This window comes from Tinamus guttatus, unplaced genomic scaffold (assembly GCF_059628265.1).
Source record: "Tinamus guttatus ecotype Peru unplaced genomic scaffold, ASM5962826v1 Tinamus_guttatus_pri_ptg000052l, whole genome shotgun sequence".
Lineage (NCBI taxonomy): Eukaryota > Metazoa > Chordata > Aves > Tinamiformes > Tinamidae > Tinamus > Tinamus guttatus.
In genome coordinates, this window is record NW_028288586.1 from 6847448 (window position 1) to 6868905 (window position 21458).

General features: G+C 38.3%; 2 protein-coding genes across 2 annotated transcripts in view; one reads left to right on the forward strand and one right to left on the reverse strand.

Annotated features, from left to right (window-relative positions):
• The window catches only part of CLNK (cytokine dependent hematopoietic cell linker), a 37648-nt gene extending 23219 nt beyond the window's left edge, over positions 1–14429 (forward strand). Inside the window, exons 11-16 of the mRNA XM_088540060.1 lie at positions 970–1045; positions 2113–2153; positions 6578–6711; positions 7083–7160; positions 9191–9346; positions 14275–14429. Coding sequence (XP_088396186.1) covers positions 970–1045; positions 2113–2153; positions 6578–6711; positions 7083–7160; positions 9191–9346; positions 14275–14421 — 632 coding nt within the window. The 3' untranslated portion in view covers positions 14422–14429. The remainder of the gene's footprint in view (positions 1–969; positions 1046–2112; positions 2154–6577; positions 6712–7082; positions 7161–9190; positions 9347–14274) is intronic.
• A 1476-nt stretch (positions 14430–15905) lies between these two features.
• On the reverse strand, positions 15906–21058 carry ZNF518B (zinc finger protein 518B). The gene is given in 2 exon segments (XM_010227809.2): positions 15906–17614; positions 17617–21058. Coding segments are annotated over 2 exon segments (3264 nt in total). The 5' UTR covers positions 20855–21058; the 3' UTR covers positions 15906–17588.
• Positions 21059–21458: the final 400 nt, after the last annotated feature.

Here is a 21458-nt window from a genome sequence, read left to right on the forward strand (position 1 = left end):
GACATCCCTTAATAAGTATACATCCCCCTTAAGCATGGGATGAGAAGGGAGATATTTAGACTCCCCTCAGCAGTTGCGGAAGACACACTGGTGAAAGGAATTTAATGTGCATTCGCTGCTCCTATTTATGCAACCAGAGCATGACATTTGTCCTGAGCAAATCAAAATCCCAGGTCCTGGTGAAAACACAACCGTTGGAAACTGAAGAAATTGAGGGAAGAATATCCTGAAGAGTGAGGCCTGTGAATTAATTCAGTCTGCACAGAGATCATCTCTCTTCTCTCCCTCTTGCATCTCTCTTCCCAATTTGAAGTTAGGAATTTTGAAATAAATACTTTTAAAAGTTTTAGATCTTTAAAGACACAAATGGGCCCAAATAAGTTTTTACTGAACATGTTTGAAAAATGTCAGTACTTCAGACCTACTGACTTCTTCAGCTTCTAAGAACTGGTTTGACCCACTGACTCTGTGTGTGCATTCTGCTTCTTAAGGTCCATGAAAAAAAATATTAGTCTGAAATACTTCAAGGATAGATTTTGGATATATAATTTTTATGTGGTATATACCAATAAGTTCACAGTTTCCTCTGGGAGTTCCTTTTGAGGCATAAGGTACAGGTGCCTGATCTTTAACCAGAAATAGCATCAGCTTCATTAACACACTTGCTGCCGGTCTATATCTCCCTTCAAAAACGATTTATGAATTCAGTAAAACATTCTGCATCATTTACCTATATGCTAATCCATATTTGCCATCAACAAAACTTGCAATATTCAGTGTCACTAGTATGTTTCACATTTAAATCATTAGTTTAAATTTTAAAATGAGACCGATTGTAATCTCCTAGCTTTTACTACTGCACTGCTTCCTATCATATACGAATTTAGATTTAAGTCATGGTAGTTATTAGATACTGTCAAAGTTGCACGAGAGGAAATAATCTTTTTTTTTTTTTTTAATTATAAACAGTGGGAGAATCGGGAAAACAACCTGAATTAAATTTCCAAACAGAGAAGTCCACACCAAAATATCATCCTGAAGACAGGTAGGAATGTAAGAATGTCATACATATGTGCTGGATGCTTCAAATACTAAACATTCTGCACCTAGAAAAGTGTACTTCACTATGCAATAAAAGCAAGAGGATGCCACACACTGATACCACAAAGTGACATATTATGATTTGCCCTGACACATTGGAATAACTCTCTTTAGGAATGACCTTCAAGCAACTGGAATTGCATGTGTAATTATTGTCTTTAATAACATACCAGCATACTATATTTTTCACTCAATTTTTTATGAGAAGATGTTAAATATACTATATAAAGAAGCCATTTCATCCCCAGTCTCAGCATTTCCCCTCCTACATATATGTATATTTATATGTAAAGAAAACATAAGTGGGCTTCTGAAGGGTAGTTGCTCCCCTGTAGAAGTTTGTGAGCTTCTCCTAACTGTCTCCTAACGTATGCGAACTATCCTTTTAAAGGTATTTTTTGAATGCAAATCCCCCACACCTTCTTCAGCAGTTAATGAAAAGTAAAAGGCAGTACAGGATAACTTGAAGTGGTTTAGTATCTCTTCTAGACAAATACAGCTGAGAAAACAGAACCTCTTGCCTAACATTATTTACAATACTTGAGCTTCTTGGACATAAAATTATTGCCTAAACTAAATCTAGTAGTAGTTGTGATTTGTTTCTTGCATGGTAGCAGTGAGTCCTAAGGAATTCTAGTTGATATTTTTCAGTACAATCAGTTGAGTCCTCAATAGAGGTCTAGAAAATCACAAATGACTCTCTTCTATAGAAAATGTCTCTTTCTATAGAAAGACTGGTAACACCAACTTAAATTAGTAGGGGATGAGTTCAACACAGACAAAATGTGAAAGTCTTGTTGCAGAGAGCAAAAATGCAGATAATATCAAGAAGTGGCCAGGCAAATTAATAGAAGTCTATCAAAAGCTATTAAATACCAAACCACCGCCTGAAACTCAGAAGGCTCTAAACTGCAATTTGTTGAAGGATAAAATGATACCCTGGAGAATGTATGCACTGCCCAGGATCAGAAACGTTTTCTGACATTACTTTCATTCATTGCTTTCTCCTAGTCTTCCAAGTACACGGAGTTCTAAGGGTGTTTGCAGCTCAGGTAAGAACCACAGACTGCTGTGAAACCTACAGCAGGAATGGATGAGTGCTAGTTACATATGCAAAGCTGTGACATAAGGAATGAATCTGCCTTTTTGTGAGTGTATGTCTGCACTGGAGTCATGCAGAGGGATTGTTAGAGACAAACCAGATAAAAGTAAAACATGACACAGACAGTAGTCATGAAGAAATAACAGGAGAAGTTATGTGCTTGGCTAAACACCTCTGTTTCAATCTAAAAAAGAATCATTCTCCCCATGACTAGTCTAGAATCGATGTTAAAACATTAAAGAACACCCTGCTGAGAAAACTAAGCATATTTGGGCAAGCCAAGGAAGCAGACTAGCGAGAGGAAGCACTGGAAAATTGTTTAGGAATACAAAGAAACACAGAGAAAGAGCATGCTGTGAGCAGAACAGCCTGCTTTTCCAGCAGAGCTAGAATTAGATGGCCTATGCAGAACTTACAGAAGCTCAAGAGGCTATATAGGCTCTACTATTGTTTTAGTGCCTCGGGTAAAGGAATAAATTGGGGTTTTCTGCAAAGAAACTGCAGGTATGTAGAGGGAAGAATTTGTAGGTGCCATATTCAGACAAGTCTGTCAGCTTATTAGGGCTGGAGATAGCACAGCCTGCATTTACTGGAGTGCCCAGTCTGACCCAGGGAGTGTCCTGGAAGCCGACGTTATCCTGCCGGGTGCCCTGCCAAAACCAGCTTTGGGGATGGCCAGTAACCATGGCAACACCACACGTCCTTTTCCTTCCATCTTTCGGAGATTCCCAGAACTCAATGCAACACAAAGGAGTAGTTTCACTATGCACGGAGATTCCAGGCTGTCTTATACAGATGATGATATTTATGCAAACACCTGTGTTAGCTTTTGCTGTCATTTTATCATGTCACCACCCACTCCTTTACCTAATTTCTTCTAGAAAAAAAAGGCCTTTTTTTTAATTTAACCCCAATTTGGCTTGTCCCTACTTATTTGCTATACTTACAAGTACTTTAAAAAGCATCTCCATAAATCCAAGAGAGATGGTAAAAGATACCATCTGTTTAGAGGCTTTTGAAAAAAAATCCCTTATTACTATACTCAATGACAAAAACTGGGTAAGCAAAAGAAAATCTCTCCCATTTTACCATGTATCATTTCTTTTTGCATAAATAGATACTTAGGAGAAAAGACACTATGAAAAAATTATCCCTTACTATATTTGTTCTTCATAAGCAGACAGATTTATAAATGCATATCCTTGCAACATGACCTTCATTTTTTTCACTTTGTAAAAAGACCAACAGCCAAGTAAGTTTTTGTTATCATACCTCCATCTTAAAAAGAAAGAAAAGAAAAAGGAAGGAAGGGAGGAAGGGAGGAAACATAAAAGAATTCATGCCTTAGGAGACTCAAAGACTCAAGAGCTATAAGGACTATCCTTGACTACACTTACTATACTTTCATATTCTCCCTTACCTGCCTTTGCAAATGCATTTCTGTATCAAAGAATACAAAATCTGTATGGTGCATAATGTGAAGTTATACTCAAGGCAAATAAGGCAAAGGAAGAACACATCAATGTATTATGTATTCAAATTAATTGGAATTAACCTTAATTTCAGTCATTTCTAGGCTCAAATCATCTCACTCAGCTTCATTTCATAAGACAAGTGCTGCAGCTCTGTGACTATGCTAGGGGCCCTCCACTGAGCCACTTCTGCTTATCAACCTCTTCCTCATGCCGAGGGTGTAGCTCCACACACCCTCCTTGGACAGTTACTAATCCTTCTTTGCACAATCCACCAAGCTCATCTCTGTCTGTTTGCTCTTGTTCTTGGGAGTCTCTCAGTTCTCTCTCCTGCACACAATTGCTTCTTTTTTTCTAGGTGCTTTACCTCAATCTGCAATTTAGGAACTTTTCAGCATTCCTACCATCATTCTTCTTTATTCAAGCCCAGACTCCCCAGGAGAGAGATGTCCCTTTTCTTCGATAAGTTCCTTGTCCTTGTGAAACAACAAGGATGGAACAAGCAACCAGCCTTTCCACCTGCTGTCTTGCAACGTCCTTTCAAAACTGTATAATAAACCACAACAATTGGCAAACTAAGCAGAAATTAAGGCCAGCTACACTACAAAACTCATTCAGGTTATATAACCAGCTATTCTCAAAATCCCATTAGACATTTTGTATACTTAAATAACCTTAAACAATTGCTTTTAAGTCATTTACTTATCACTAAAGTGATAATTTGCCCAGTGAATTTTTGAATATTTCCAAAGATGGATCAATGTCCCCAGGCAACTTGTTTCAATGTCTTTACCACCCTCACAGGGGAAATCAAAAAACAACAAACAGAAAAAAATCCTACTCAGAATTTGCCTGTGCTACAACTTGCACCCATTACTTTTTATCTTCTGCACCTCTGGAGAATCTGGATCCAGATTTTCTACAGCCTTCCATAGGCAGCTGTAGACAGCAGTAGGAGCTCTCTGCTCTTCCATAGGACTGTACAAACCCGGCTCCCTGCACCTGCCCTGCTGCACCAGCTGCTCTCCCTCCCGGGCTCCCTGGTGGTGGTGGGTGCTCTGCTGAACTCATGCCGGGAAGCCCATGTCTTCCCAGTTAGTGCTGGGGAAACCCAAAGTAGCACTTTCAATTACCTAATTATTTTCTTAAGAATGAGAATAAAGCATAGCAGTAAAAAGAAAGGCTCATATTTGGACTAAAATAAAACTTTGAGAAGAAATCTCAACTTTGTGAAATATATTTAATGTAAATAACTTCTACACATGTCTTAGTATGGTATTTTTAGCATATATTGTTTAAACTAATGATTTACTTGTACAAAAGTTTAGAATATTCTTTTACATTTTCTTGTGGAGCAGTACAAGAGAATTTTACCCTTGTCCTACAGCTTAAGACAAAGCAGAAAATTTGCTACTGAATGTATAGAGAAGTAGTCACAAAGAAGTAAATACAGTTCTAGCTGCAGGATCTCCTTAAATAAAGCAGTGCCTGTAAATAGACACCAAAAATGAAATATGAACACAACTGACAGAACTACAGTATCTAATAAATTGAATGTATCTGCGAACTGGACATGGTGACACATCTACATTTTGACAGCTCAGATTGATTCCAGACAAAGGGCAGAGGCAATTCCAGACCTTTTGGATGAGTGGCTCTTAGTTCCTTTCTGAACTAATTGATTGCCTACTGCAGACAGCTGCGTTTCTGACATCAGTGGGCAGTGTTTGCTGCCTTAAAAATAAACGTGATGCTGTTGGAAACCAGAGCACGGCACACACGTCCGTGAAACAATGGAACACAACGGAGATGATCCTCCTGTAAAAGAACCACCTTCCTGGCTGAATTCCTCTAATATTCCAGTATACACCGTGTATAGGGAGAAAAGCAATAAACTGATAGCACATGAACCAGAGATAAAACATAATGAAATACAGTGTCAGCAAACGCTGCTGTCTCTTGTCACAGTCACCAGCGAGAAAGATGGGAAGGACTGATAATCACACAGTCACATAAGCGCTCATTCACTCCGCCAGTGCTCCCCACAGCATTGCCCTGAACATAGGAAAATCCCATCTGTTCTATACCGGGATACATTTTTACTTCTTCCTCAAGCAGCCAGTTTTTCCATATCACGTAAGCTGCGTTTCAGAGGCACAGCTAGAAGCAGTCGGGCTGCAGCGGCGCGGCCGGCTGATCTCAGCTCCCACGCGAGGCGACCCCGGCCCTCACGCGGGCGGTGTTAGGCAGACACGGGGCTCATCACCTCTGGTTTGGGAGCACAGTTCTCACTGTCATCTCAGTAGTAAGGATGGGGCAGGAACATGCAGAGAAAGCAGAGTCACTCTGCACTCAAAAGCAAGGCCTGGTCCAAAATGCATTAATTCAAAGAAGTTGCAGAGCAGCCTGAAGTTATCAGGACAACAAAACTTCTCAATCCTTTAAGACTCCTACAGCTTGGTAGAAGCAATGCTAGTTGACAGTGGGATAATAAGCAACTGCAATATGCTGTGATCAAATACTACTACGAGGGTTCAAAAGGTGAAAGTAGAAGAGAATGAACTGTTACACTGGCGGCATACAAATGTCCCCATATATTTAATAATTAAAAAAAAAATCAGTTTGGTTAACATTTTATTGCGTTTGTGTGCACATGTACCCAGCGGAGTGATGTCAATTAAAAAACAATATCTGAAAAATCTCTTCGGATTGAATCTGAAGCTGCTGGAGGTGTATTAGTGCAAGGGCAATCAGAACTGACGACTCTAAATTTTAAAAAGTTATTTCCAAGCTGCAAAATATACTCTAACATATATTGAATAAAAAGTTACATGGCAAAATGAAGTTATAAATTAAGCTTAAACCATGTGATTTGTATTTCCTTCTGACATTACTTTTACAGGGTCCATGTTAAATGTAGAAAACTCGTCAGTTAAGAAGTCACCATCTGCTACACTGCTCCTACCACATGAAAATAAATCCAAATATTCACTTGTAAAAAGAGAGATGGAATCTCTTACGCAGCCCACTGAAAAGGTAAAGAATGCTTCATTTAGTAAAGAGGCAGTTTCTTACAAAACAGGATTATCACTGTATGATGCACACACACAAGAAATGCTGTTTACTGAATATACTTCTCAATGAACATAAGTGGTCTGATAGTTGCATGTTTTCAGCACCCCTGAAAGAGTCCAATATAAGTTTATGATTCTACAGATAGCAAATTTGATGCCTAATTTGAAACAGATTTTCTAAAATATTTTTTAATACAGATGTATTACAATTCCTTTGATAAATTGTGATTAATGTGTCTTAAATGCAATTAGATACAATCAATTTTCAGTTAATTTTGATTCTGCCAGCTGTGGTTAATTTCTGCATACTAATTAAGATATATTAAAATTAAGGATTTGAATAAATATGAATGGTACATTGGAGAATATGATCGCCATGAAGCAGAGGCAGCACTGCTACAGGAAAACACTGTAAGTACAATTTATCTTGAAGACAGACTGTGTCAGTCACAGTCCAACTGTTATAGTTTACAAGTGCTTTGTAACCCAGTCATACAAGCTGTAACAACTTGAATTTGATAGAATATATAAAACATTTAAATGATTGCTAACTCTTTATGCTTTTATTTAATGTGTACATGTTTAACAAAATGTAAAAGTTTAATTCTGATACTATCAAAGATATCTATTACAACTAAGTACTTCACTCACTGACTGCTCAAAGATTATTAATGGGATTAGAAGCATATTTCAGTTTATGTTTAAAAATAAACAAACTGATTGGCATAGGAGCATTCAGGTATCTTAGAGTTTTACAGTCATTATTATGTTTAAGTTCTTTACAAGACCACCTAAAAGAGGTGGGGTGAAAGAGCAGATCTTTTCATGGCAGCTAGAAGAACAGAGCAGGATGACCTGTACAGCATAAGGCAGCAGAGGGAGAGAGTTGCTTTACGATCTATAGCAAGGATGCTTCCAGTGCTCCACGCTAGGCCATGTGGTGGGATAAAAATACACTGCTCAGTTGTCAATTAAAAAAAAAAAACAAAAACAAAAGTATTGACCACAAAAGGTATAAAACATCCTAACCCGTAACTTATTCAGAGACTGAAATAATGTTTTAGGACTGAAACATGAGAGCCCCATTCACACCTGCCAACTTCCACTACCCAAAATTCTGAAGGCTGGATTTTTTTCTTTTTATCATTATTGACTACTTTTTTCCCCCCTGCCGAGTTTGAGGGCACTTGACCAACTCTCACCTTCAGTAAGGAGAACTAGATCTTTCCTTACACATAACAAATTTCGAGAACCTCAGGATGGCATTAGGAGTCTCCCTCCCAAGCACGCTGTGGATTATCACAAGCGCAGTGACTGTTTTTATCTGGGGGCAGTTTCGGCGCAGCACTCCTCGCTGCAGGCCCCAGCGAGCCCGCGCGTTGGTGGAAGGCGCCCGGAGCGCGCGGAGCAGCGCGCCAGGAAGGGTTAATGCCCGGCAGGAGCTCCCTGCAGGCCGGAGGCTGCGGGGCCTGCGCTTCCTGTCGGCTCTCGGAGCCGCTCTGGGCCGCTCGTAGGAACCAGCTGCACAGAGAGGCTGAGGACAGGACGGTCAGCCTGAAGTACGGGAGCATCCAGTTATTCCGGTGTTGCCAGCTTTCCTAAAGTCTGTGGTCATTTAACTTTCCACGTGGGTATCCAGCACATATGCTCAGAAAGGACTTTACAGTGTTACTTCAGACTACTTCCATGCATAAATGTTTTTTAAAAAGCATTGGATCCAATGGCAAAGGGGAGAGAAGCCAGATTCTCGAAGGGCTCAACTATCCCTTAAGGAAAGAAATCCCGTTTAGAGTAATGACTTGAGGCTACCAATCAGCCGTACAGAGTTGCACTGCCCTGAACTGGGCACTCAGAAGACTTTAGGAAACAAAGAACACATCCCCCCGCTGTTCGTACAACTCGGTAGTGTGAGAGAAAAGCAACTAATAACACTGTGCTTCTTGTCACCTCATGGAAACAATGTTCCCTGATACTTATCCTGGTTCAGCCTATCAGTAAGAACAATGATACAGGGCATGTTTTGGACTTCGTTTTATTCATAACATCTTTGGCATAATGATTTGTTTTTATTGATCTACATTTTCTTTCTTTTTTTTTTCAATATATATTTCAGATTAATATTGTGCAGTTTGTACTGCACGACAGTAGCGATCTGGCTGTGATTTTTCACTAGCGTCAGTCAGTCTGTTGACGATGTATGACTCATGACAGAAATTAGCTATTTTCGTACAAGCAGTTTCACTATGCTTGAAAAATACTTTACTGAACTCAGCCTACATCTTAAATTCCATTTAAGAAGTAGAATTTGTTGCAGCTGAGTAGTACAGCACTGGTATAATAACTGGAAGATTTATCCCCAAACTATAGTTGTGGGTAATGTAAGAAAATGCTTTTCATTAGGATTTACTCTTAAAACAGCTGTTATAATCTGTGTCATACAGGATGAGACATTCTTGGTCAGAGATTGTTCAAGGAAATCGAACGCTGAACCCTATGTTTTGGTTGTCTATTATGGAAAAAAGGTATACAACATTAAAGTACGTTTTCTGGAGGAGAGCCAGCAGTATGCACTGGGAACAGGGCTCCGAGGAGATGACGTAAGTAAAATACCATCTAATGTTATAGTCTATTGGTTGCGTGTTACACTTAACAGCTCTGAAGGTGATTAGTTACAAATCTTCCTACATAGGAAGGTTGCCTTATGCTTCATTAATTTTTTTGTAGGCCTCTTATTTCAAGTATGTTTTAATCTTTCAATCAATTTCTCAATAGTTTAAATCAAAATCTGATGTAAATCTGTGTGAAGGCTTCCTAAGAATTGATAAGTCTACCTCCCCTGACTCAGTAACATCTGCAAAGCAAAGGGGAAGTGTCCTTCCTTTCAACACATACATCTTTATACATACAACAGATTTTGTAATATTTTTACAATATAAGCAGATATTTTAAAACATAGGCAGCTCTATACATCTGACAGCATGTGCTGCTGCTATTATTGTTGTATAATTAGCCAGTTTTTCGTATTCTGTCTCTCAAATAGCAAAAAGGAAGTCACAATCTTTAAAAAGAAATGAGGAAATACAACCAAAGTTGTCATGGCTATTCAGAAGCAATGAAAGAATGATTACTTGCCCCTCCATCAGTCTTTGCAATATGATAAATTTAAATTAGAAAATACTTTTAATTAGCAATATGCTCCTTTGCATAATTAAGTTTAATTACATTCTTAAGAGTCAATTGCTATTCTAACTATATGGTTAAATGATACTGTATCTGCAGGTCTTTCCCATATGAAGAAGAAACAAACAAAGAAAAAAAACACTTGTTTCAGAACTGAAACAGTTATCTCCATAACTGCACAGATATCTATATATCTATCAATGATATGATAAGATAGATAACTTAAACTTGCAAAAAAATTAAAGAAAGTTACAGAAGTCCTAGCTGAGCACCAGATTGTGCATAAGGAAGCATCAGACTTTGCAGCAGGAAAAGAGAACAAGACACTGTGCTGGTGATTATTAAATATGCAATCAGTAAACAGTCAGCCAGCTGAAGTGGCAAAGCCCCTGCAGCTGTTTTCAATTATGTCCTTTCCATTAGGATGTTTAAAGCATATCTTTCTTGAAAAGCTGAACTCGAAACTAGCTAACTTGATGAATTTGCTAGGACCAAGACTAAATTTGGACTCTGACAAATTGTGGAATAGGATTCATGAGTTTTCAGAGATGAGACACAGGTTTTACTGGCAAATTGTTCTTCAAGAGAACTGGTTGAATAATGAGAAAAAAAAAATGCCCACTTTGTTGTGCAAGCACAATAGAACAGCTTGCGAAGCAGAAAGATAGAACAAATTGAGAACAACACTGCATATGTCACCATGGCATTGCTGCTGAGCACTACCAGTCCTCTGGAAAACACTGCCTACCTGCTCTGCGCTAGACATCCTAGAAAATTTTATGGAGTTTTAGTATGTCCTTAACAAAATGCAAGTTTAGTTTTCCATGACTATTAGGTTGTTTAGTCTTGCTATAATGACCAAAATCAAAAAGTTTCAGATTAGAAGAGATGGCCAATTAAAAAAAAATAGAATGAAACTAATAAACTACAAAATAATGTAGTATGTGCTACACATTACTAAAAGTTAATGAAAAGCTGAAGCTTTAACATTTTAGTACATCTGATAATTACAGCAGCTAGAAAGAAAAGTGGTGACCTGAGCACAATATAAAAACAACTTTAAAGGAAAACAAAAAGCTTCTACAGAACCAGAAGGAAGAAGAATGTGATTCCTCCTGTCTCAGGAAATATCCAAAAAAAAAAAAAAAAAAAGATTTACACCTTGGTTTCAACTTGTTCACAGAAAACAAACATTTTAAGCAGTGGTTCTGGAATGACACTACTCAGATTAGAAAGTTGCAATTCCAGAATAAGGTTTGTTACCAACACCCTATCTAAGACTTGGCTCTGCCAGAGAAGTCTGTAATTGTGCCCTGATCTTAACGCCTATTCTTTTCTTTTGTTTAGAAATCTCCCATAGATCAACTACAACAGAAAAAAAATATTGTTGTGATAGACTGGTGAGTCATGGGGACAACCACCCCCCATTTCTCTGCATTATTTTCAGAAAATGTGAAAATAAACACACTGAAACAGGCACGAAGCACCTAGGTAGCAATGAAGGAACAGTGGCACCAATCCTGTTCAGCAGAGGTACTTTCAGATCATTTGAAAGGATTTCCCATATTGCTTTTTCCTGAAAATTAAAATCTCAGCTTCTGCACCTTCCAAGAGTTCTGTCTTAGAGTGTTAAGACAATTTGTCAGGCTGTCAGCTCCCCACTACAATCATTTTCAATATTAAAGATCCACAGATATCTGCATCCCTTCTGTTCATATACACAGCTGTTTTTGACAGCTCAGAACAACTCAAAACCTTGCTCACATTCAAAACTAACCAGGACACAAAAATTAATCACTCTTCTTGTTAACTCCTTTGCAAAACCAAATCCGGCATGCACAAAAGAAACATTGTTTTATGGCGCCAGCAGCTTCAGGCCCAAATCAAAATGCAGCAATAACTGCTTTAGCTTCTAAAAGCAAAGGCAGGAGCAGACTGTCCTTCAGCTCACAGCCTGTTTTACAGAGTATTCTAGACCTAGACAGATGTGTATCTGGATCTAGCAGTGCTGGGCACGGATATTTTCTCAACTCGCTGCCACTGTTTGCAGCTACGTGTCGTTTTCAAATTATCGCTCGCACGGCTCACATCGTTTCAGCTTGATTCATTTCAAGGAGAGTCAGATGGATTAGCTCAAACTACCATCAGCAGCCACTACGCTTAAGAGTAGATGAGCAATCACTCTACTACCCCTGTCACTGGCAGTGCTATATGACCTCCAATAAAATGGAAATAGCAAATAAGAGGATGATGGTAATTGGGGGATGATGGTAGTACCTTCACCTGAGAGAGAAGCTTTTAAGATAAACACTTTTAAGGTGACACTTTAAATTCAGGACACTCAGAGTGCTACCAACGCCTCTAAGCAATTACACACTACATCTTCCATCTTCTGGCAAGTACTGACTGGTGAACTACTGCTCATACGCAGGCTTTTGAGGCTCTTCTGCTTTTCAGAGAAAACAAAATATTCAGAGGCTTAGTTGAACAGAGGAGGAACCAAAAAGCAGCACAACCACCGTATTCCCATGGACACTGCTCAGTGTCAGGCTTTTGTCCCTGCACCAGGGCCCCCTTCCCCCTCCTTTTTTTTTAAATGGCAGTTATATAAAATTAATGAATGACTCTTAAGACCCTATACCTGTCTCCTGTAGCACACCTCTAAGAAAGCAAAGATCCGTTTGAATCTCTTCAGACAGTCAAGGGAGAGGAACAATTCTGAAAGGCTGCATTTCCTTCATCCTCGTGGCTTTATGTCTAACAAAAGGCACAGGGTTCCATTAAAGGGTCAAGAATATAACACTTAGGATGGTCAATGCTTGTCGTTATGATGCCTAAGTCAGTTTTATGGCCTAGCAGCCATGGAAGAGACTCAGGACTTAATATTTTAAATCTCTTTAACTCAAGTAAGAATGCAGAATGAAAGAAATCAGGAAAAAGACAGAAGTGCAACAGCTGAGAGGCAAAATATCTCCCATTTTAAGAGAGCTACAGCTTAGCAGTACAGTGACACGTGACACTTGGCAAGTGAAGCTAAACCAAAGGAGATTAAACAGTTAGCACAATATTTCAACAAACAAAATCAGACAACAGGAAAAGAAACAGACCTGCTACAGAAAAGTTTTAAGGAATGGCATGAAACAAACTACGATTTTGCCTAGATCCCTAGTAACAATAGCAATCTTGAACATTACAAAGTAACTACACTCATTTTGGGATCAAATTATTTTGATGCCAGGATAACAAAGTGGCAGTTGATCAGAGCACAGACTTTACCTGAAAGATTCTCTTGCTATAAATTGAGTGTGGATGGATCAGGTGAAAATCATCATGGGATGTACTAACTGTATGCCCATGGATGTCAATGTAATAAACAATATATTAAAATTGTTTTAGGTAAAGGCAAGTATAATGTCACAGTAAACTTTCATATTGCATACAATTCTAGTGCTTTAATAACGACGAACCCGAAGAGGAGCTGAGGACAAACAGTACTGTGACAAGAGGAATGGATCACAAAATTTGAAGTTAGCATTTTAGTCTAGAAAAGTGGAAGGCTCTGCAATTCTACACACAGGGTAAGCCACAGGGAAAATAACTAAACTGAAGGTCAATGATAGGCAGCAAGTACTAATGACTGGACAGTAGAGGCCTGGCAACCATCAGAATGGCAGCATTTAAGACTCCCAGCAAGCCAGGTGAGGATAAATACCTGGACAAGGTAAGGTGCAGCTGGATCAGCTCAGGAACCGCCATCCAGATCTCTCTCAGTATAGGAAGAGGATTAAAGGATGCCATCGGTTTGAACAGAGAACATCAGTAAAACCCTAGTGCTTACCCTTTCCATGCCGTTCTTCAAAAGGCTTTCACTTCCTCAGTAAATTGAGCTGGCAAATAAAATGTACATTCACAAAAGGGCAGACGAATTATCAAGGTAAAGAAATGTGCACTACATAGGTGTGATTTCTAACAGGGTAAAAGTTAATAATGATTTACAGTTTCTTCATCATTTCCAAGAGTATCATACGTATGCAATCACAAACTTTCACAGGTGATATTGCATTTCTGGGATAGAAACATCCCAAGCAGTTTCTGTCCCAGCCAGGAAGCTGCTTTCTCCTAAAGACAACAGTTCTTCGGAGGCTCAAAGGAAATATAAGAGGATTCAACTTGGGTGCTCTTCCTTTTATGATAACTACCATTTAATCTCATTCTATGCAAAATACTGCCTATCTCTAATAATGTCTATTAAAAAGTCTTTTAATGTTAGAAGAGACAAAGACTTCCAGCATTTCAATTATCAGCCACTGATTCAAATTTTACTTTTTTTCCCCCCCCCCCACAGAAATTTAATTCTGTGAAAGAAATCATTGACTTCTACAAATATGTTCCCATCACGCTTATTGATGGAAAGGACAAATCAGGAATCCAGAGAGAGCAGTGCTACCTTACATACCCACTCCCGCTGCGCAAAAAGTGCTTCCTGCCGTGACGACGCCAACTCGTCTGCGTAAGCCTGCTTGTATATGGATCTTGGGTGTACATTAAACGGTATTCAATAGCCCCTGAAATCAGTAGGTGTCAGTCAATGCACGGGACCAGATTATAAGATTAGCTTGAATGAAATAAATCCTGCTACTTGACATGAGCGAGACTGATTCCTTAGCTCTAGTGAGATACAGGCATTCATAGTTGAGCTTTCAAACACTTATGCAGTAAGACCATTTATGCAAAAAATCCCTTTAAATTGCCTGTGCAAATCTAGAGATAAAAGACACTATTGGGAATAGCCTAAGTGTTTAAACTCAACAAAAAAGATTTTCCAGTCTGTACCACAGAAGGTGATATTTTTCCAGTACAAACTATAATACTATGTTCATATGATCAGAGGTTTGGAAGACTTGAGCTTAGTTGGAATATGAAAAGCAAACATGATGCTGCACAGCAAAGTTCTCAATAGTCTCCCTTTCTAAAGTTTGACTAGTTAATTGGACAACACCGGAGCAACCCCAGTTGCCTCATCGTTAGAGAACAAGAGGAATAAAAACATCCAAGCCCCCAAACACAACTCTCCAATACAAATTATGACATAGCACACAATGGCACAGACTAGTTCAACAAAAATATAGCAACCGGTTGTTGATGTACTTGAAATCTTTTTACTTCTATATGCTGCATCAAAATGCAAAAGCGATTCATTACAATTATTTACCTGAAACCACTGGGACTAGTTACCTGAAACTACCGAACCTCCTGAAGGAAATTATTCAGAACAGCTGAGGTAGTCTGGCAGAACTCATCGAAAGGATGAGAGGCATGAAATAGAGGCTTTAGCAAGAGGTGGCTTTAGCAAGTCACTATACAATTTAATTTATGAAAGGTATTATATTTTTAAGAAGACATTTTCCAAACTAATTACATGAAAAAAATAACACAGCTTAACAATTTAGACAACAGACTGTGTCACTGACATAAGCTTTTGTAGATGTCTACTGAAGCAAAGACAGAAGCATTACTAGTATGTGTAAAAAAATCTGCAGTTCCTAATGCTGAACAACACTTTAAAAAAGAAAAAATACAGCTTGTTAGGAATGTTCTAGTTTTGCCAGAGACAATTCTTAAGAGAATTCAAAAACATTTATTTAGTAGCTTCTACAGAGACAAAAATAATTCAAACAGTAACCTGGACTTAAGGAGTTTAAACAACAGAGAAAATGAAGTATGTTTTTTCTTGTGTTAACAATTTCAATATTACATATGATATGGCAGGATTTTAAAATAAAAGTATTTTCACAATCAAAAATGCATATAGTACTGTTAGGTTTGGCATCAAAGTACATGAAGTGAAAAAACCCTCTAGTGTATACTCATCTAAAAAAATATAATTCCATTTGCATACAAAATGAGAACTGTTGTTTTGTTATTACTAACAGATAAAAGGAAATTTGTTCTGTGGAATAGGCTAGCCTATGGCACAAATGATATAAAAATGTTTAATGTGAACACAATGATGTATCAGATCTGACTGCTGAAAGCACCAAATACCTGAAGGATTTTAACACTGTATTGCAAAATGGTTGGAAAGCAATATTCTAAGTGTTTTTTTTTTTTCAAAATAAACCTCAATCAGAAGATGTACTTTATAGCCCTAAAATATTTACATTTCAATAAAGATACCGTACATACTTTATCAAAAGCAATGTATAATCTGCCAGAGTATAAAAAAAATATTTCCAGCCTAGTTAAATCGTTTACAAAAATGCACCAATAGTGAAAAGAAGTTAGGAACTACAAGTTCTTCCAAAGAGTAGTTCCAGTTCAAACATATAATACATATCCAGCATAAGAGTATTGACTTGTTATCTGTAAAAATGCAAGAAGTCATTTTAATTGCAAGTATGTGCTTAATTCAATAGAGTTCATTCTATATCATTTTAGAATAGAATGATTGCCAGGAATAGGAAAACACTCACATACAGAAACTTTAGACTGCAGTACTATCTCTCCTCCTTCTTTACTAAAATCTTGAAATTTGGCCCTAATTTAGGAAAGTATTTAAACAAATAAGTATACTGCTTACACTGCACTCAAGTTGGTAGAACATACCATATGTACATATGTAGCTAGGCAAATACTTATATGAATTGATGCCTACCAAAAATATATTCTAAATATCCAACCTCTTAATCTAAAGAAGGATGAGAGACTGCACTGGAAGTCTGGTTAAACACTGTCAACATAAATGCTGTGCAACATGGTTTTTCATCTTGAAAAGTCCTCAGCAAGTTCTCCCTGTGAATAAGCATGAACTCGCTGACCAGGGATCTAACCAAAAGCCCAATTCTGCACAAGTGTCTCTGTCAGGCGGCACGAGCACAGGGTGACAGGCAGGTATATACTTGGCTCTTCACTCCTCGAACTTCTGAACAGTCTGCTGGGACCACATAGGCTGTTAGGAAAGAGCAGCTTATCTCTAAGTTTGAGGAAACCTAGAGCTCTGCCTGCTCAGCACAAACGGAGCATAAAAAGCCAGCCAGATACCTGTCTCTCTCTCAGGCCAGGTTTTTCAGTGCCATCTTATGCAGTAGGAGCAACTGATCTCACAGATTCTTCATTTCTAACCTTGCATACCAATGCAGTCCACAGAGGTCCTTCTGTCCCACTAAAGCAGGGTACTTTCATTTAAGTTTCTTTTTCACAGCACTTACTTTATCACTAAAGCTATGATGTATACTTGCTGCTCACAGAGGACCAAAGGTATTTTTAATACCTGTATGACTGATTTCTGAAACACTACGTTGTAATCAAAAAGAGTTAAATTTACACATATCTTGTAGTCTAAGATTCCAATTCATACCAAACTAGCACAAACCAGTTACAAGCACAGTATCCTAGCACAGAAAATGGCAACGAGAAAGATGTTTGCATAGCAAATCTTCAGATTTCTTTCAGGGAACAGATGAAGTTGTCTTCTGGTACTTATTTCAAATAGGAGAGTGCAAAGTAGTGCTTAGCCCTCACTATCGGCTTCTCATTATCTCTGTAACTCTCCTCTCCCACTTTGCTAACAAAAAAAAACCTTTTGGCAAAACAAAGGAGTTATTTCTATCTTCCCTTCCAAACAAAGTAGTGTCAATCATTAAAAATAAGACAAATAAGCTAATCTCTCACTTGATGTTTTTTGTTGGAAGAGAAAGAACATCCCAACCCTTGGTTGCCTCTATCAAGTGCCTCTGTCCGTGACTTATCCATTCTTCCTGGTCCACATACACTCTTCCACAAAACCAGCACTTAAACATACACTGAAGTGATTCAGCTGGTGAAGCTTCCACCACCTGGTAGTTATTTTTATGTGTTTTTTTTAGTTTCGTTTTTAACATATTCTGCTTTTTTGTTTGGTTTCCTGTCTCTGCATTCTGAAGAGTGAGACGTTTTCGGTAACGTTTCACACCAAGACAACTACTTGTCCTTTCTGAGAGAACTACTTTCAGGACGTGGCCTTTATACTTGTTGATAGTTTTCATGACATTAATTATCTCTGGCGAGTCAACATCAGGATGGTTTAATACCACAACTGGCTGGTTACGACGAGGGCATTTTATCAACTGATCCGTTCTCAAAGGGACAAGCCTGAGACGTCTTGCTGTCAACAGATAGGCCATGTCAGAACCAGAGCTGGTTTCTGATTGAGTTCTTGTTTTCCTCTTGGGAAGTTCCCTGAAACTTGCTTGTTTTCCTTTATTTTTGGGTCCTTGCTGACTCTTTGAATGGAGTTTGCTTTGCTTGCTTACATCACTACTTTTTTGACAGGAGATGCTACTTTGTTTACTATTATTTTTCACACTTGCCTCTCGCTTTGGTCTTTGTCTGAGTGAGATATTTCGGGCTGGAGCATTGGGTTCACTCAGATTAGATAAACACGGCAAATAACTGCCAGGTTTCTCAGAAACACTGACAGGAACGGGACGAGGCAGCAGCATTTCATTGCAATATGCAGAAGGAACTGATGTTTCACTCCTGCTTTCTATTCCAGTTGGGTCTTGACCGCTGGCAGCATTCAGCACTCTCAGCACTGTCCCTTTGGGAATAAACACTGGAGTGGCAACATGGGAGTTTTTAGCCATCCTGCTTTTAGATGCCTGTGCAACTGTAAGGAGTTGGTCTTCACCGTGTTCTTCACCACCAATCACACTGTTCCCACCAAGCAGCTGAGGCCAAGATGCAGACTGTTCCAACTCAGCAGCAGGGGCAATTCTCTCACAGCTTGCTGAATTTTCCTGAGACAAAAGCACCTTTTTACTAGCGACTTGGCATCTCAAAGGCATAGACTTCATGTTAGACTCAGCAGCAGACATCAACTGAGCAATCTTTCTGCACAGCAATGTTGCTGACTTTTTACTGCATGTTGTATCATCCCATCTAATGCCTTCTGGAACATTTTCAGCACCAGAGCTAAGAGAAAATACAGATGAAATGACAGGTCCCTCAAAAGGGCTGGCATAGTTTTCCATTCTCTGTAACTCTAGTGATTCTAGGAGAAGATTGTTCTTTGGATTTATGGCATCAACTCCCTTCAATTTGCTTAAGCTAACATTCGTATGCTCCAAAGGTGAAGTTTTAGTGACGTGAAAATTTCTTCCTGCTTCACAAGATTTAATAGATTTGTTATCAAAATCCGTAGTAAATAAACATATCCCTGGAGAGTTGATGAGTGGACTCTTACATTCATTGTCTTCACTCTTCAAAGGCAATGTATCCTTTTCTTTAAGGAGTGCAGAAGAAGAGGAATTTTTGCCTTCTTGAACAGCGTTTCCTGAAACATTCTTGGAACTTTTATCTTCAGAAGTAGTGGCATATTTGGAAGGGGATACATCCAGACTTCCTTTGTAACAGTACAAGTCATAACGCAAATTATTTTTGCCATCTGTTTCTCTCCTTAAGGATTTAGAATCACTTTCTTTTTCAGTACTACAAGTCACTAGAGACTGAGAACAAAGTTCTATAACACTTGAATGGACATCAATACCTTTCACCAAATGAAAGCAAAATTTCGATGCATCTTCCTTCTGTGTAGAGTTACAGTCCGAGGGTTGACTGCTAGAAGTATAGAAACATTCAGAATTCTTACCATATATGCTATCTGATGTAAGCTGGTTGCTAACACTGGATAATTTGTCTACATTCACTTCCATGGTTAGCAACTCATTTTGAAACGCGGAAGGTATTTTTCTTCCTTCTGTAGGTCGTTCTGTACCTTGATTCTCGGGTTCGTCTTCATCACAGTTCACAGGTTTGGAAGTTCCATCTTTCATAGGAATTAATTTAAGAACCAGCTGTCGTGCTCCATTTACTATTTTAATCTCTACTATTTGAGCTAAGCAGTTAGAGGGAACTACAAGTTCAGATGGTGCAATTACTGTTAAAGGCATCCCAGGTTGCAAAGGTTCTGTTTTTGGAGAATACACCTCAACTTCCACGCTTTGATTCTCACATACACTTACTTCAGATGGCTCCAACAATGTTTTGTCCTGGTTGGAAGTTGCATTTCTGATACATTCTATATCATGAGACAAACAGACTATTTTAGTCCCTTTATCTGGAACTTCACGAATAGTATTGGGAGACGAGCTTGGAAATTCATTTCGTAAAGGTTTTTTTTTATCATATTTCTGCTTTTGATATAAAGTGCTTTGACTTGGCAAGCCAGATTTTTTCTGCTTATGGTTTACGGGGGTATTTTTTAGCCGTTTTGTGGGCATTTCATGCACTCTTCTTGTATGTTTTACAATATAATCATGTCTAACAGCACCATATTCACAGTATTCACACTGATATGGAAAAGTGCCAGTGTGTTTCACCAAATGTCTCTGGAATTCTCCTTTGGTGTAGGATACATAACCGCAGTGGGAACATATAAATTTAATTTCGTCATGTTGACTTACATGCTTTTTATACTGCAAAGGATCCTTTGTTGAAAATCTACATTTATCACAGTAATATTTACCCGGCAGGAAGTTCTTTACTTTAAAAGTTTTCTGGTTTTTACTTGGGGATGTTTTTTCTTGTTTTTCAAAGTCTACAGCACTGGCACCCTCAGGAACAAAATGGAGGGCAGGTTGTGTAATATGACTGCATTTCTTGCAGATGAAAGAACTGTCTTCAGTCCACCCAAGTTTCTTATGCTTTTCTATATCCTGCATTGAAATTTTCTGAACATTTCTGCATTTCATACAGCTTATTAGTGAGAGCTTATTATTCTCAGCCTCAGTCCCTTGGTAACAGCAATTCTGGTCATCATCCCCTTTTGATGGATTAGCTTTATCCTCTGAAGACTGTTTTGGGGAGGTACTTAAGGAATTATTTTCATCACTAAGTTGTCCAGGATACAATTTTGGTAAGATTTCCCTCATTTTTTTCAGCTGCATTTCAGAATATTCAACTCTGCACCGGTGTATTCAAACCACAGAAGCAACAGGCAGAAAGTTTTCTTGGTAGTAGTCTTGCATATGTTGTTTATCAGTCAATCATCCAGGTCACCAATCTGTGAAATACACACTTGGGAAGAAAAACTGCTCAGAGAAGTGCATCCATGTTATATTCCCAGTCCTTCACTCTGTTCCATCAACCTGCAGCACTAACGAAATAAAAAGCAGAAGATTACATCAGTTAAGATCTACTAATCAATGTGTTAGAGAACCTACAGCTAAATTACAGTGTGCAAATCTACTGTTAATATAATATTGTGTTGGGCACCCACAACTATTAATTCTAAGCAAAACATACACAATCAATGAATCATTTAATGTTTGTTCATAATCAAAGTGTTCTTAAATTCATAAAATGACCTGATCTCTACCAAAACCTGGACTGTTTGCATCTCTTCCATTTTCAAAAAAATTTACATTCAGAATGTACTTAAGCTTAAAAAAAAAAAAAAAAAAGATTCTTAGTAACAGAATTGAGCACCAAAATATGATTTCAGTTCATACGCAGCCCCCGACTCAGGAAAAGATATTATTAAGCACTACA